General features: G+C 37.8%; 1 protein-coding gene across 1 annotated transcript; it reads left to right on the top strand.

Annotated features, from left to right (window-relative positions):
• The first annotated feature begins 265 nt into the window (after window positions 1-265).
• On the top strand, window positions 266-9,061 carry zmat3 (zinc finger, matrin-type 3). The gene is made up of 6 exons (XM_053513597.1): window positions 266-588; window positions 4,330-4,685; window positions 5,076-5,222; window positions 5,630-5,796; window positions 6,681-6,775; window positions 8,348-9,061. Exons 1-6 carry the CDS (start codon window positions 474-476, stop codon window positions 8,560-8,562), a joined length of 1,095 nt encoding a protein of 364 aa, XP_053369572.1. The 5' UTR covers window positions 266-473; the 3' UTR covers window positions 8,563-9,061.
• Window positions 9,062-18,108: the final 9,047 nt, after the last annotated feature.

The following is an 18,108-nucleotide window of genomic DNA, read 5'->3' on the forward strand; positions in this document are numbered from 1 at the left end:
TTTGGGTACTTGATAAGGGAGAAATAAAAACAATGTTCAGTCAAGAATGGGTGGATTAGATTGTACTATTCTTAAAAATAATAAACAGTATAACTTTCTTGTCTGTTCGTTTAATAGTTTCATGGTTTAGTTCACCGACTCATTAAACTGAAGTAACTGACAGAAGTGTTAATCACATTTCTGACTTCTTTTCTCGGTAGGAAATGGACTGTACCAATCCAGAGTAGAGAAGGGGGTCTGTTTCAGGAATTCCACGAAATTCACACTAAGCCTTGTGCATTTCGTCGTCTTTTACATGTAGTATTTTAAGATGACATCATACGGTGACAATGTAGGGACACCCGAACAGGACGGTGTCCCCAGCACTCTTCCTTCCAGTCCTTCTTGATCGTCCCTCCTCTGCCTTTCCTCCAGGCTCAAGCCCAGTGTGGCTGGAAGAAGTTGGGCAGCGAGCTTTGAACGATGCGACGAAGATGGCGATGAACGGAAGGAAAGAAGATGCGCTATATGAGAGTGCGGATTACTGCGATATCTATCACCTCCAGCATGTAACGTACGGAAACAGCAGCGGGTATTTCGCTCGGCCAGGTACAGTAGCCTACAGCGTTTATGCGCTGCGGAGCCTAAATCAATGATGCACTGCATCATTTTAAAGGTGCAATAGTGAAAATGCAAGATTTTCCCAGAGAATCTTTTTACACACTGCTGCCATTTAGCATGTTGTGTAAACAAGCAATATAAATATGAAAAATAGCCTCTCTATAATGCAGGCTGATTTTTTTTTATTTTTTTATCATAGGCTTTTTTATTTATTACATATGCTATATGGTCATGTGTGACTGATGAATGCAAGAATATCATGATGCAGTTCTCCTTCTGTGTGCCTTTCCCATGTTTGGACTATTCAAACTGCACTTTTCCTTAAATAAATCAGTCACCACATTATTAGCTCTCTTCAGTACTGAGCATCTGAACATATTGGTTCCTGAATATTAAATTGGCCTTATGTGTAGTAAAAATTGTAATCACTATGAAACTAAACAAGTAGCAAGGTGGTGTAGTGGTTAGCGCTGTGGTCTCGAACCTCCAGGGTTGAGCGTTTGATTCCCGCCTTGGGCGTCTCGCACCTCTAGGGTCGACGGTTCGAGTCGCGCCTTAGGTGTCTTACACCTCCAGGGTTGAGGGCTCGTTTCCCATCTTGAGAAGTATCTTTGGAAATACGTGGATTTTGTGACCCTGTACAGGGTAAGCGCTTTAGAAGATGATTGAAAGAAAATGAACAGATTCATTTTCTGGTCAAGATCACAATCACCATATAATAACATGGTCAGAGTTATTGTTAGTGTGTTGATAAGGGATTCACAATAATTAAAGTGGAATGATTATATAAAGTGTATCCAACATGCAGTATGAGATTTAAAGTTGGTTTAGATGCCATGAACAGGATTCAGGCCAATACCTCCTGCTTGAACTAGAGGATTTCCTACAGGCTTAAAAGTACGTTGGACACCAGGTTACATGTATCAGACGTCAGTTGGAATGGTGGAGTAAGATAAAACCTTCACTTTTTATGCCCAGAATTTTTTTATTTCATTATATTTTGGACGGCAGGCTGTTGCAATATTGACAGTCAGTGTCATGACTAAATCATCCACCTGGATCATGCTGCTTTCCTTGCCGTTTGAAAAGTTTTTCCTTGCAGCCAGTCGGTAGAATCACAGTGAAATTTCTAAATAAATGGGATCTGTTTGTGTTGCCGTAATACTGGTTGTTGTCTGAAACACAAACTGGAAACAAATATCTTTCAAATGTTCTGTAAGACAAGCTGCAGTGTCAGGTGCTTTCTACCTTTACCTTCTCATGTACTCATTGCATCTTGCATTATAGATGGCTACGGGTACGGCCTTTTAACAAAATGAAAGATTTTTTATCTACTTTCCTTATAAGTGGTGTTGCAGTTGCATTATTTTGTCTGTCTGTAATTTCTGCAGCCTGATTTAAAAAAATACAGTCTGACCTTAAACCATGGCCACATATCCTACTCCTTGGGCTTTTTAGGGCCCAAGCACTATGACATTGGCACAATGACGACATGACTATGACTATGACGACATGACACAGCTTGCAATCCGCTGCCAATAGGCCGTCTGCGAATGTGGGCCCTAAACGTGGCTCACCTTCACAGGAGATTGCGCTTCAAAGCTCATACACACTTGCACATATACATGTCAAACTTGGAACACTTCTAAATCTCATTGAGACACAATTTTCACTATGCATGTCATGGGTTCAACTCAACACAAGGTTAGATATTTTGGGTCATTTTCAAAACGCACAATTAGCACATCAGCACTATTAAATACACACACTACACATCCTACATAAACACACACACACCCCACACATGTTACCCCCACACAAACGATAACCAGCCCAAACACCTACGCCATTATAATCGCCACCAAATCCGGCCCATATTGAGTGACATCAAAAACCAGGACTTTTTAGAAGTCTTAGCATTTTTAAAGGTGCACAGCTGGCAATGATACACCAGAAAGTCACGTCCAGCCTTGACGATACCTTAAACTTCACCATATTTAGTGACATCAGCGTGCTAAAAAGACACACAGGTTGTGCGGTGCACCGGTGCGGCATTGTCTTTTTGGAGGTCTTAACCTGCTCAACAGGCACATAAGTTGTGTGATGTGCCTGGGTGGAGATGGCACAGCTGCTCATCATTGCTTGCAACCATATATTCTAGGTTTGTATGACTAAGAGATATCACATGTTGCCTTCTAACTCCCAGAATGGAGGAATAGGAATGCCTTTGGCATGGTTTATTTTGTTCCAATTAGCAGAAAGCTTAAAACAATACAGTAAATGGTCCTCCAAAGCCTTATAATTTGAAATCATATATATGTTTATATTTAGTTGACCTAGTTAAGCATGCTCTTTCTTTAATTTTAATGAATTGTCCGATGTTTACTCCTGACAACAAGCTCTTTTGGCACAGAGACATTCTCTGTCCATTGGACTAGAAACAAATAGTTCATTACATTCTGTTTTCGTCCTCTCAATCATTGTTCTCAGGATTCCACTGAAATTCATACAGTGGATACATTGGACAGCAACAGAATAACAGCTGACCACTCTCTACTCTATACCTCCACTCTTCCCAAAAACACAGCTGCATATTTTCTGAAATAACATGTACTATAACCAGAGCCAGGAACATTGCACAAAACAGAGTTGTGGAAAGTTGTGATAATATCTTTATACGAAAATGTGCAAAGGAATAATAGTGGGCTGAATGTGAAAGCATTATTTCTCAATGAATTGTCCACACCATTGTAGGTTGTTGCTCTCATGGGCAAAGCTCATTTTCTACCATTGGATGCGTTCAGTATAGTCAAAAGGTGTTTTCTGTCCACAACACTGTTAGGGAAAAGGTGTTGAAGTAATAACCACGTGACAGCCAGGACTCAGCTTTTCAAAGAAGATCATTGCCCAACGCATCATATTTACTTCAATGGCTTAACTTCTGTCCTTGGTGCACTCTCGTGCCATCTATTCACAAAATAAAGTGATGCACACACACATTAACAGAACTGACTTCATATGCAGCTTAATATATCCCACCCCTTGTCATGTGCCATTGTAACAAGATAACCCTTTTTATTCATGTCACCTCTCGGTGGTTTTAATGTTATGGCCAATCAGTGTATATACACCCCAAGAGCATTTTATTAGGAAAACCTGTACACCTTTTTATTTATTCATGGCAACAGTAAAAGGCATAAAATTATCAGATAATATACAGATATGGGGTAGCAGTATCTGGTAGGTTTCACCTCAACCAACAGAATGGGATAAATGTTATTTTAAGGATTCTGGTGGAGATTGGCATGATAGGTGGTGCCAAACTATTACGTAAATCTTCCATAGTGTCTCAATTATGGAAGAATCTTAGAATAACACAATAATGAAAAACCACAGACTGAGCGGAAGTTGAGCAGAAAGTAATACCTTGCTGATGATAAAAGTCAATGGAGAATGTGCAGCCTGGTTCAAGCTCACAGGTCCAGGGTTCCCAGTTACATCTTGAGTTCTGTCTGTGTGAGTTTCTCATGTCCCCATGTGTCCATGTGGACTCCTCTACATCTGCAGTTTTCACCCACCTTACATATAAAAGACGGACCAGTCAGTTCTTTCCTTTTGTCAAGTCATCTCAGGATTGGCCTCAGTTAAACCCGACCCGCCTAAAGCAATGAATGAATCAAGTGAATTTCTACTTTTGAAACCGATCTTGACTTGAATGCTTCTTTTCAGGTCCAGAATGTGTCCTGAAGCCTCCTTTAAACCTCATGGGTCAGCAGCAGCCTCAGTCCTTCCAGCCCATATCTCCTACCCAAACTCTTGGTCCAGCACCTGTTCTGATGCCTCCAGAACCTCTCGCTTTCCCCCATTGCAGTCCCCTCTCTGCCAAACCTCCCCCTACCCTTCAGCTGTTTCCAAACCCTGCCATGACAGCACCCTCTGGCTCCAGCCCCATGCCGCCTGAGAGCGAGTTTCAGGCAACGGGCAGTGATCAGGACACTGCACTAGAGGACCTATGTAGACCTCTCTACTGCAAACTGTGCAACGTAACACTAAATTCACCCCAGCAGGCACAGGCACATTATCAGGTAAAAATCACATACTGATATGTAATTAAGCATTTTCCTTCCTGTGGTACTATGTATGGCTGTGTATGTGACAAATAACACGTTAAATTTGAATTAAATGAACAATAACATGTTATAAAAGCTCAGTATGTAGCTGCATTTAATGTTAAGGAATACTTACAAAATTATAATTTTATAATAATAAAATTATTTCTTAAGTTATATTTTACAATATGTTTATTATTATATAATTTTGTGGCACATCAATAGCTTATTATTACTGTATGTGTTGATATGTAATGTGATGTGCCTCGTATTGGGAACTTGTGCATTGTGGTGTCAGAAACTAATAACAATACTCATAATACATGAACTACATTCTTCCTAACAGATGCTTTTGTTTTGATGCAGGGAAAAAATCACAGCAAGAAGCTAAGGAATTTTTATGCTGGCAGTCAACAGCCACCGCCTATACGAATACCAGAGGAAGTAGAGCCTGTTTCACAGCAGGCCCTCTCCACTCCACCTACAGAGACTGGCACTGCAGTGGGCAAGCCGGTAAACATCCACCCACATATGTCTTTTTCCCCTTGCATATTTAACACCACCACCTGCTTTTCATTCATTTAATTTAGTTCTCTACTGTATAGTTCTCCACCTTCACCCTAGCAAACGTTTGCTACAGTATATAACTCCTTAAATAAAAAGTTATTTAGACAGAATATCTTATAGCCCTTTTATAGTATTATAAAGAAAATCATATAATTCCGCATTGAAATATTAGACTCAAAATGTTTTTTTTTCTTCTTTATTGTAAAGATGCTGCATTCTGTATACTCAGATGGAAAATAGCCAAAGTTTTAATTGCACATTGATCATGTGGTGTTACTCTGTAAGCCTTCGTTCAGTGAAACCAGTGCGATAGTAATCAGAGCCGTTCTCGCATTGCTTCTCCCCCAATGCAGGCGTCCTTTATCGGCCCCAGCAGGGTCATCCTGGCCACAGAGAATGACTACTGCAAGCTGTGTGATGCGTCTTTCAGCTCCCCCGCTGTAGCTCACGCTCATTACCAGGGCAAAAACCATGCCAAACGGGTTCGGCTTGCAGAAGCTCAGCACAACGGCAGCTCCACGTGAGTGTCTTCATGCCAACATTAAAAGCAAAAAAAAAAAAAGTAAACATTAAGAATGACAGTGATGTTGCTCCTAGTTTGGGACTAAGTAAACATTTACTCTACTGTGTTAGGTTGAAGATACAGAGGAGGCTATGCTCAATGAGTATTCTCCGGACATATAGTTTTGGGTAAAATGTGGATTAAAATGCTTCTGCTACTACTACTCCAAATAGTAATAATAAGATCATGAAAAGAAAATCGATCAACAGCACCATGGCCCGTGGTTTGATCCTGGTTATTCTCTATGTAGAATTTCTCTCCCACTTCTCCATGTTAATAGGATTGGGTTCTCTAAATTGCCCTTAAGGATGAATTGGTATGTGAAATTGCACATGGTATGCCATCCCATGCACATTACATTCCAGTTATATTTCTACCCCTCTGACCAGGATCAGAAATAGTTACTGAACAATAGACATTTAATACACTATGATTAACCCAGCCCAGAAGCGCATTTATAGTGCTCCATCTTACTGTAGGGAAATTTAAGTCAAAGATACAATTTATACCTATCGGGGATATTTGCATAGCGGACAATTGTTTTCCGTTTAGCTTTATCTTCTGCCTGTTTTTCGCCTGATAACTGGGAAGCACATTGAAATGTCTGGAGTGGAATAAGTTTGATAACTACTGTAGCACAAGACACCACATCCTGCTGTTCTGTTCAGCTTTCGATCATTTCAGCCTAATGAGCCTCGACTAGTTTGGGTATGCCATTGGGATGCGGTTCAAATAATCTTGTATTTTTTAAAAACTTTAAACAGTAAAGAATTGTCACGTATGTGTGTCTACCATAGTCCTTATGAGCTATTCAGTTTTTTAATTGAGAATTATATTTTTAGGGATGCAGCAGACCTCACGCAGAGGCGTTCCAGGAAAGAAGGGAATGAGTACAAACTGAGGAACTGCAGGACCCACTTGAGCAATTCTATGCCAGGTACACAAAAGTGTAACGGTGTTTGTGGGCACTTTTTATCAGTATATGATGTGTATAATGAATATGTGAATAGGAATATCGATATATGCCTGTTTCTGTATGGATGTGTGGGTATATATTTTTGTGAGTCTTAATTTTAGAATAAATGAACCAAACACTTGTTTTTACTTTGTAATTGACTTACAATATTGTGGCTGCTTTAGATAGCAGTCCATTTGTGACTGTCACATGCTTCCACTGTTGCATGGAGATTGGATTTAGTTTTTGGCCTGTGGTCAAGGCAGTGACGGTAAACGCTACATTTCTGAGCTGTGTTTTGGCAGCCGTATCTTTTTCAGCAGCTGGCTGCAGAGTTCAGTGATAGCTGGCGGTGCTGTGGGTACTGCACTATTCTTACTAAACACAGTGCCAGGCCTTTGGTGTTTGCAAACCGATCTTCCAGCTCACGTCAATCTGCCCCTTTGAGCATCAGCCGCATGGTGGCAGGTCTCGATCATACACACTTGCCCTTACTGACCCTTTCAAACACTCTATCCTCTCCCATATCCACACATACACATTTACAGACTCCACATTTCACTCAGATGAATCACATGACACAGGGTACACCCAGGCCTTGGGTTTAGTTATATTTTAAAAATGCTGGTCCAAAAATAGCGAGCCATAAATTCCATCTTAAAATAAAATGTGGTTTAGTCCCTCACGTCATTGTATATACATATGCAATGATGATAATTACATTAAACTTATTCAGTCAGGATGTAATTAAAGAAAACATGATTGCTCATTAAAGAAGCAATACTTGCTGGTGGAATTACACTATATGTCCCAAAGTACTTGGATACCTGACCATCAAGCCCATATGTAGACTTTCCCCAAACTGTTGCCCTTGAACACCAACTACACCTCAGTCCTCCTCACCCATCATCATCATGGCCTAACCTCACTTGTGGGTTAATGAGCAAATCTTCACCCATGCCACAAAATCTAGTGGAGCATATTCTCAGAAAAATGGAGGCTATTAAAGCAGCAAATAGGGGACCAAATCTGAAAGTGGATGTTCAACAATTACATTTGGATGGATGTCAAACACATGATAGGTGTCCAAACACTTTGGGCCATATCATGTTATATCATGTTATTCATGGGGTAGTAAAATATTAGAGATTTTGTCAAAAAAAAAAAAAAAAGCCTTTGTTTTTTTTTCTTTTTTTTCTGTGCCATCTTTGGCTTGCTCAGTGGGTTGAGGGTGCTGATGACTATAAGTATGTTCGGAGAGAACTATAAAATAAAATTTTTGTAATAATGGAATAATACTCTATATTTGTTACCCACTGTATTTTTTTGTGCACTATTCTGTGTTAAGTCTAGAGACTGGGAATCAAAAGTTTTTTAAATACTCAAACCAGACCATCTGGTAACCACAACCTTGTCAAGTGACTAAGATCATATTTATTCCCATCCCAGTTGACATCAACAGCATAAATGAGCACAGGTATAGGTTGACTGAGATATTGCCTGCAGATGGTATTTTGTTCTGTAAGTACATTAAAATTTTTTCTTGGATGTCAGTTTCAGGGCCATATTACAACCCACGACCAAGGCAGAGAATCCCACGTGACTTGGCCATGTGTGTGACTCCAAGCGGGCAGTTCTATTGCTCCATGTGCAACTCAGGTGCTAGCGATGAGGCTGACTTCCGCCTGCACCTGGAGAGCAAGCAGCACAAGAGCAAAGTATCTGAGCAGCGCTACCGCAGTGAAATGGAGAACCTTGGCTACACCTAGGAGTCTGTTCGCGAAGAAAAGAAAAAGAAATCATCTGTAGGATTCTTCAAGTGCCCATATTACTTTGTTACAGAAGGGTTGTGCAATTGCACTGAACAAGTCTTACATACTTTGCATGGAATGCTTTAATTCAGTGATACTGGAACAAAAAGAAAGCTACCTCTTGTTGAATTACAGGTCATTTTTATGTGAGACTGTACAGTATTGGATTCATTTATGGGAGCACCATGTTTTATGATACTTGATAAACTGATCCCTCCAAGGAATGTTTTTTTCTTCTTCCATGCTGGGATAATAGTGAAAGACGGCAGCTTTTGCAAAGGTCATAAGGATCATAATGACTTTGATCAGTATTAGAGTTCTCAACTTATGAGGACTTCCAATCCAAGTGGATCTGTGCAGGTTGTGGTTGAATTTCTTTTACGATTATGATCCAATCTCTCCTTACTTTGGCGTAATGTACTTACGGTTTTATTGTGCATTGAATGAATTTTAATAAGTCAGAGGCAATAAACAGTGAACCCAAGGCTGCTACAGCCAGCCTTGGGTTCACTGTTTTATTACAGGAAATAGATATTACAGGAAGTATAGAGACCCAGTCTGCCATCAGAAGGTAAGGTCACAACTGAGTTCAGGTTAGCTTCTTTAGAACCTGCTGAATGTACTGTGACTGCGATGACAATAACATTTCTTGCTGGATTTGCACACAAAAAAAAAGAGTTTTAATTTGAATATTTTAAAAAGTATTTGAACCAATAAAGAGAGTATACTATTGTGTTAGCTTTATCTTGTGGCAAAACTCATACAATAACGTCTCAATTTAGCTGTCATGCACATTATGGTCCCTCCCTTAACTTCATAACAGTTTTTCCATTCTCAAACTACAGCAACCCAAAGTGTAGCTATTTTTATAAAGGTGCCTTTGGGTCAGTCCCTTTGCGCACCTCTACCTCGCTCTTCTTAGATAGAGCGGAAACAATCGGCATCTGCCACAACATTTAGTGTAATAAACTGACAAGTCGTCAAAATATTAGTGTGTTTGTAGATGATCAATTTCTCTGCTAACTTATGTGAATGTTTAATTCATTTTGAGTCCACCCCCAAATCCAATATGTTGGCAGTTTAATAGGTACCTACCATGTACACTTATTGCTTACTTATTCTTTTTAAAATGGACACTGTATGTACAAGTAAAGTAAACTGGCAAATGGTCTTATATACAGGGGGAATATCCATGATGGAAAACATCAAGGGAAAACTCCACCCTGAAACACACATGTAGGCGTATAAGGAAATCTTAATGTTTTTTTTTTTAAATAAATTTGTTGCTTGATGTTTTCTCTGTTCCTGTTAGACATTAGAGGCAGTCTAGTCCAGTTACTGTCAGTAGTGTGAAATTCAGCACAGAAGTAATGGCATAGCAAGTGAATTCAATGCAGACAGCAATATAGCTAAATGGTACAGCTTTGTTGAGTTGGGATGGAAAAGGGCCATTTACAAGATGACATAAAGCATAATGCCACTAATGGCGGTAATAGATGAGGATAGAGCTGGAGAGACTAGAGGATTGAAGCACTGCTACATCAGTCTCTCCGGATAGAGTTTATAAGCAGGCTAAATCTCACTTGGCATCACCATCAGCAGGTAGTCAAACAGCACTGTTGTTAATGTAGTAAATTAGTTCATTTAGCTAGTTAAAAAAAAAGAACTTTCTGATGACGTTTAAACTACAACAATCCGAATTGTTCAGGGTGGAAAAGCTTGTACTTCAGTGTCATTGAATTCTATGATGAGCCATGTGCCTAAATAGTTGTTTACATTTGCAGAGGATTTACGTGTTTAATCAATTGCAATATTATAGGCTATAAGAATGCCTTCTTTTCATACAACTGTTGCCCATTTCTGTTTTTGTCCTTACAACTGTCCTTACCGAATTCAGCCTTGTTTAAACCATAGGTAATCTTTCTAATTACTCCCATTTTTGTTTTTGTTTAGTAGTAAATATGCATAATAATTTGAAGTTATTTAAGCGTGACAATACTCATGGATGAGAAAAGAGGAAAAACACATTAAGAGCAGAAAAAAGCTGAGTCTTTGTTTAAAAAAACATCTGTTTCTCATATGCACAAAGGTGTTGCTAGTGTTTGCCGCAGGCTTTGCTGGCTTAAAGCCATTAACTTATTTCTGCTTGATGCACTAATATCATCATAACAGTACAAATCCTTTCAGGTTCGGTGTTGAAAACATCTCAGTTTTGAGCCTCTGAGAAGAAGCACATTTGTTTTTGCTGATAATCTTCTCACTGTGTTGATGTCATGTGTTTTCATTTCATTCATTTCATTTATACTCTCTATACACAGCAAGGTTGAATGATCTCCCAAGTATTAATGATTCATGATGGCTGCAAAATGTAACCTATAAAGAACTGATAAGGGTGATCTGGAGATGCTGTTTTATATTTTTTCCACAAAGCTTTTGCTTCTAATCACACCATGTAACCTATAAAGACTTGATAAGGGTGATCTGGAGATGCTGTTTTATATTTTTCCACAAAGCTATTGCTTTAAATCATGCCATGATACAGAAACATTTCAGTGTTTTTCACTGACCAACTTTAATGCACAGCAATAATCTCTGGAATTGAATGGATGACTTAAACGAACAAAGCCCAAAGAAGTGAATTCAACACTGTAGGTAATCCTTTTTCTTTGTTGTTTTACATATTTATGTTAAATGTGGCAGAACTGCTTTCAGGCATGCAGTGCCTCAGATCTGAGAGATTCTAAGCAAGCACTCTGTTGTTTGTTCGAGTTGCTGGACAGGCCAGGCGTTTCCTGTGCGGAGGAAAGCAGGAAGCTGTGACCCCACATACAAACAGGCTTTCCCTAAGGACGCTGTCAACACACCGACTCATCTCGCTTCTCCCAGCCAAAACCAACAGTGACTCCCTAAATGGCCTCGCCGGTCATTTTTCTCTGAAACTGTGGAACTGCAGGCTTACCCTCTTGATTTTGTGGAGATGCTGATGAATCGAAATAAGATAGTGCCTTCTGAAATGACACTTTTATTTCATGGATGCCTCCAGACAGATATTTTAGGTATATGTGGCAATATTTGATTATTTTTTTTCCTATATGAATTATAATACTATAAAAGAAAAAAAAAAATACTGGATCACATATGTACTGTGTGTTTAGAGAGGGACAATGATTTTCACTGCATTAAAATGCATATGTGTAAAAATATTTAATTAAATAGGAGTTACTGTACTTTAGCACTTTGTATTTTTTTTTTTTTTACTTAGTCACTATGAAATAAGTCATACTGCTAATCCACTTGTATTGACATTTCCGGAGTTTAACCTGTGTGTACAGTATAATAAGGTCATTATGATCTTGCTTTAAAGGCCCCACCTATGAGATTCCACACAGGCCACATTCAGTATGCAGCACTTAGCAAGAGGAAGTCAGCTGACTGAGGAAGTAACGTAATGCTAAAGTGCTAATCTAAAATCTAATCTAAACCTTTCACAGAGAATGTTATTCAGATTCTGCATTGGTAAATGTTTTACATTATGGTTTTTATTTTTTTATTTTTTTTCTCTGCCAAAGACGATTTAACTGTTATTTACAGGTAACAAATAGATTTGTGTTTGGTAAAAATCTTTCCTGTTAAACCATTTCCACATAATTTTGGTATTTAGGTTTTCGAAAGGTTGATGTGTCAAGGTACTTTATAGGCAGAAACATAAAAAGGATAAATACCGCCACACCCATCTGGGCCATCTTTAGCATAAAAAGGTTGCACAAGCCAATGTTTGTTTTTGAACTGTTTTCCCAAATGCCTTCAAGTGCTCATGTTGTGAAATCCGTTTTGTTCCCTTTTTTTTTGAGTGTGTATGGGTGTGTTTCTCCTTTTTTCCTAGTACAGTATGGTTTGTCCAATTCAGCAGCCACAGAAAACAAGCTATTTTATCTTTATTGATGGAGTAAAAAAAAAAAAAAAAAAAAAAAGAATTTCCTGTAATACTGCCAAAGATTTCTGCCACTAACAATATTCAACTCTTAAATCTGCCTCATTTCACAATGCTAATTCTTCATATCTTACTAGCAGTCATGCTAGGTTAAAGATTAGTGAGGGAAACTATAAAAAAAATCTTCCATATTGTTTTGTTTGTATGTTGTTTTTTTTTTCACTTTATCCACTGGTCTTAAACACAGCTTTTTAACATTTAAACTGATATACAGTACACCCCCACCCTCACGCATCATATTTTACAAAAAGTCATGTGTCCTCCAGAGTTGGGTGCTGACCAATATTTCTAGCTTTTAGTATTCAACTAATATTTGGAATGAACAAAATGAGTGACCTCAGTAATTTCACATAAGGCATCATAGTTGACTATGTGTGGCACTTTTGTATCCTTCATGACACTTATCTTGATCTTTTCTCATTTAACTATTAGTGATCACCAACCCTGTAAACAAAAACAGCTTGTGAATCAGACATGTTGGGGAAAAGTGCAAGCAAACAGGCGAGTCACAAGCAGGGGGAAAAAAAAAATCCAAAAATCATGTTGAGTGCCAGTGCTGTCCGTGGAGAACTACAATGACTGTTTCCAATGGCCACTGGACCATAAAAGAGTCCTGGACAAAAACAGGCCTTTTTCATAACACTGAGAGATAGAAAAATAAATACTTTTCTAGTATGTAAAATTGCTACTGATACTGATTCTGGCAGTGACATTTTGTTTTATTAGAGGACTTTTTGAGCTTAACTCTGTTGGCCATCTTTGTGATGAATTGGCAAGGGCTACTTGCAATACAGTACACTTGTGCAATACAAAATATAAGCATTTCAGCACAACATATTTTGCATCTGTTAGAAGCCACAAGTGGATCAATTTATACCGTCTTAAAGTCTGAAATAAGTTTTACTGTATAGGTGTACCTACTCAACTGAAAAGTCAATCTATTGGCATTTGAAACCTTTTTTGTTTTTCTCACATAAAACTATGTAAAATATTACTGGAGTGTCTCTTCTATTTATCATTCATTCTTATTTTAAAACAAAAAAAAGTGTAATTATTATTGTATTCTGCCATGGAAACAGCAACCAACATCTTGATTATTGTGTGGCAGAATATTCCAAAATTTTAGGTTAAATCCTCTTTTAATTCAAAATGTCTAACTCAATAAGATTAAAATGTATCAGCTGGTGTAGCAGATATTCAGCACAGTAAAGAATTCAATCCTGTTCATGAAAAGTAACATCTTTAACATGTAACGCCCCCAACATATGGTAGGGTTTAGATCATCTGTACCATACGGTAATTTGAAAACAGCTCTGTTATATAATAAAACGTTTTATGGCACAAAATTCAGAGAAAGCCTTTGGTAAACAAATCCACCCAAAAGGGCAGAGGACCAATGGTGGCAGCAGAGGGAGCCAGATCATCACAGAGACTTATCCAACTGCGAATACTTCACTGCCTTAAGACAACAGAAAAAAAAAAATTACTGCGACACAACACTCTTGTCCATTGTGTATTATGAGATTAAATAAGTTCATGCTTTTATATATCACATGTGAGTGTGTGGAGTGATCACTTATTGACATATCCTGCTAAGCTAAGGGCCACTGAAGAGATAAAGAGAAATAATTTCAATCTAAACTTTCTAAGTAAGAACATTGTTGCATTTTTTAAAGTCATGTCTGCAGTGTTTATCAATGTTAAAAGCTTTATTTGCATCTCATTTGATCCTCTGATTTCCCTTGAGCCAGTAGTTCAAGTGTTTATTGTCAACCGTGGCTGTGCGTGTGTGTCTCTGTGTGTGAGAGTGTGGAAACAGAATACATGATTTACATCACTAAATCATCTTTACTCTTTATGAAATGCTGTGCTCACATCACCAGGTGCTGACACAATAGGGCACCATTCCACACTCCCCCTTTTGCAGCCTATTATGTCTGGGGCGAATACATGGCACAATTTCCAGACCAACAGCTGATTTGATTCTTGTTGACCTCCAGGCTCAGTTGACCACGTCACAGATGGATAGACTGTACTTACTGTTAAGGCCAGGAAACAAACCCACTTTACACGAAGACACTATATGGACATCAGGAAACTCCATGGTATCCTGAAAAGTTGATACAGGATTATTTGTGCTACCAAGGGGTGTATATCACGTGATGACGGGGGTCATTTGGTGTTGCTATACAACAGTGTAATGATTCACAGCAATATTTGTCATGCTTCATTTGATTGAAGCCATAAAACTATGTCTGGTCAACACTTATTTAACCCTTTATATGAATTTAATTATTTGGACTTTTTACTGTAAATTAACGAATTTATTTTTATCCTATTTAATTTATTTTTCTCATTGTTGTTGGGAGTATAAGATGCTGTGATTCATTTGGAAGAACAAACCATGTGTACGAAGGTCAGGTAAAATCCCTCTTATGCTATTATTTACTTGCAACAGGCAAGAAAATGCGAAAATTATGTTTTTTTTGTCCAAAGCTTAGTTTTAAGACACCATGGATAATGGATTTGGTAAAAATTTTTATTCAAAAATGTATTTCTCTTATTTATTTATACTATACACACACAGGGAAAAAAACTAGCGGTAAAAAAAGGTAACGAACTTGATAACAACTGGGAGTGTGTCTGTGTGTGTATATATACTCTTAAATATTCAAACCCTTACTGCAGCTGTTTGTATTTGTAACGGGTTGACAAAGCACAGGTTAGAGCGAGGAGGTTTTAAATGTGTCTGTGTGTGTGTGCACTGGCAGTAAGCCCACCATCACAGTAATAAATCAGTAAAAAGGGAGCAACTCAAATAGCTTAACTCAACTAATATAACAAGTGGTTTCTCCAAAGACAACACAAAATGCTACTTTTACAGTAATGACTACTACAGTATAAAAATTATTCAACCCCTTGATGAGAAACATCTCCAGCACTTAATAGAGTACTTAGTAGTTGTGTTGGGCTATTAAAATTGCTCTTGTTTTGGTGATTTATTACAAACAGCTGAAAGTTAGTAAATTTGGCCAAAAAAAAACCCGGGGGTGGGTTAAATAATTTTGAGTGCAACTCTATCTATCTATCTATCTATCTATCTATCTATCTATCTATCTACAGTAAGTATATAAGTGTATATATATATATATATATATATATATATATATAGTATATTTGATGCATGTATGGTAGATTTCCAAATTTCATTATCTGAACCTTCCACCTATGGAACACAGACAGCTTCTGTTGTTTATAACTTTATAGCCATTTTTACCCATCAAAAGAAATACCCTCTTAAATCATTGTACCAGGTTTATTATTTTCCATGTGTACTGTACAAACTTGAGACTACATTTAGTATTTGCTCATTTACCATTTCTACCAATGACTTATGTCTCTAGAACACCAGTATGATCTTCATGCCTGTAAAAGGCCTGTATGTGTCTATTTTTATCATTTTTTAACTTATTACATGGAAAATATATATTGGGAAATTAAAGATAATTCTGCTTATTATTTAATTTTATGAATTGTATTGCTATGCAGAATATTTGAATGGATGAGACGTCTACTGCTATGAAGTGAATAGAGGAATAAATGGATAAGATGCTTCTTCCTGCACTATTCTTCCCCTCCATGCAGATGTCCTTATGTAAGAACTGCTGCAGCTGCACAGAAAGGCCATGTGTGTAAGGAAGTGTGTGTCAGGCCCAGGCTACGTTCCGTTACCAAGGGAACGAGAGGAAGTGAAGGGCTTCCTATTCACTGAGGGAGTGTACTGTCTGTACTGTCTACCATGTAAAATGCCTAGTATTCAAGTACTCTCAATCCAGCCATGTAAAGTGCTCTATTCTTGACATAATACATCCTTTGAGAACTACAATATTGTTTAAGCATACAGTATAAAATAACAGCATAAAAGTTTGTTCTTTGGAAATAAGTTAGATCTAAACACCTATAATGTTGAACATGTATAGTCGTCTCTCTCTCTCTGAGATACCAATGACCCTCTCTGATCCCTGGACCTCCCTGATCCATTCTGATGTGATACCCTACTTCTAGTTGAAGTTCTCATTACATGGGTACCACCCAATGCGGCTGCTGATGGCTCCATATGGTCTGCTACAAGATACATGGGACTAAAGACCGTCAGTCCAAATCCAATTTTGGCATAATCTGATTGGAATCAGATTTTAATTTTGAGTTTGCTTTTCCATGTAGTCTGAACATTAAACCACATTGAATCTGATTTTTTTACATCATTTAAACCACATCGATAGGTGGTTCGAAATCAGATTCAAGTTAGATTCCTTAAGATGTGTCTCAGTCTGGGTACCCTACCTATTCAAATCAGAATTTAAACTGTCTATTACTTCACTCGCAATGAGAAGATTAAACCTATACGATCACATGGTATGGATCCATAGCCGAAAAATGAGAGGGAAGACAATTGAGATGGAGATGGAAATACTGCGGTTAAGCCAGATGCTCTTCCGGAAACCAGTTGATCTAACCAAACAAAAACTTAAAAGCATGGCTTTGTATATACTGTATTTGGAGTTTCAATCTTCTTCTCTTGAATTTTCCTTACAGCTAAATTAACTGTGTTTTTGGGAGGAGGGATTAACCACAATATGGAAATGAAAAACAATTGCCCCTGGACAGAGGACAAAAGGAAATGTCTGATCGTACTTTGTGGGGGGGATGCATCAGTACAGGCAAAGCTATATATACAGAAACAGGGTGATATGAAGAAATATCGCACTGCATGCAAGCCTCTGGTGTCCTTACCACAGCAATCAATGCAAAGAGGTGGAAAATAGTTTTAAAAAATTGAGCAGAGCCGAATTCCATCTGATCACTTTTAAATAACAATATGGACAGTCAGTGCTAAAGATTTCAGCAATGCAAAATCATCATAATATTATAGTACACTGATCAATTCCCTTTTTATGGGCCTTGCTCAGCATTTTATTAACAGCTCACACCACGTACCAACACCCGCTCACAGTTCGTAAACAGTTCGTAACGTCAACTAAATGTTAACTGATACACATTTCTGGTTAAACAATTTCACATGTGACTATATTGTACACTGTTACTTAATAGCGGACCATAAATAAACCTATTTTGTATCACCCATGAGGATGGAACCCTTTTTGAGCCTGGTGTCGCTCCTGGTCTTTCTTCCTTATCTGTCTCAAAAGGTTTTTAATCATGACTGACACCCACAGCTTGGACAAATTGGTAAAGTTTTAGGAAAATTTGGGACAATTCGATAAAGCTAAAAAGTCATAAATCTATATAGTATATTTCTTGTATTTTACATTTATTTAAAGTATATCCAGAATTTTTATTCAGGTAAAACTGATTTATGAGAATGTCTACTTTTAAAAATAATATATAAATAAAATTTTATTAATATTAAAATAAAATGTGACATTTAAAGTGAATAATTTTTTTTTTTTTTTTTTTTTTACAACAGCACTTCTCAATGAATGGGATATATT

The sequence above is a fragment of the Clarias gariepinus genome, chromosome 15, assembly GCF_024256425.1.
Source record: "Clarias gariepinus isolate MV-2021 ecotype Netherlands chromosome 15, CGAR_prim_01v2, whole genome shotgun sequence".
NCBI classification, from domain to species: Eukaryota; Metazoa; Chordata; class Actinopteri; order Siluriformes; family Clariidae; genus Clarias; species Clarias gariepinus.

What these genes read in the sequence shown, in the direction of transcription:
- zmat3 (XM_053513597.1), top strand. Translation starts at nt 474, where the DNA reads ATGGCGATGAACGGAAGGAAAGAAGATGCGCTATATGAGAGTGCGGAT. An exon ending in AGGCACAGGCACATTATCAG is followed by an intron (nt 4,686 to 5,075) that starts GTAAAAATCACA and finishes GTTTTGATGCAG; the next exon opens with GGAAAAAATCACAGCAAGAA. An exon ending in CTTGAGCAATTCTATGCCAG is followed by an intron (nt 6,776 to 8,347) that starts GTACACAAAAGT and finishes CTTGGATGTCAG; the next exon opens with TTTCAGGGCCATATTACAAC.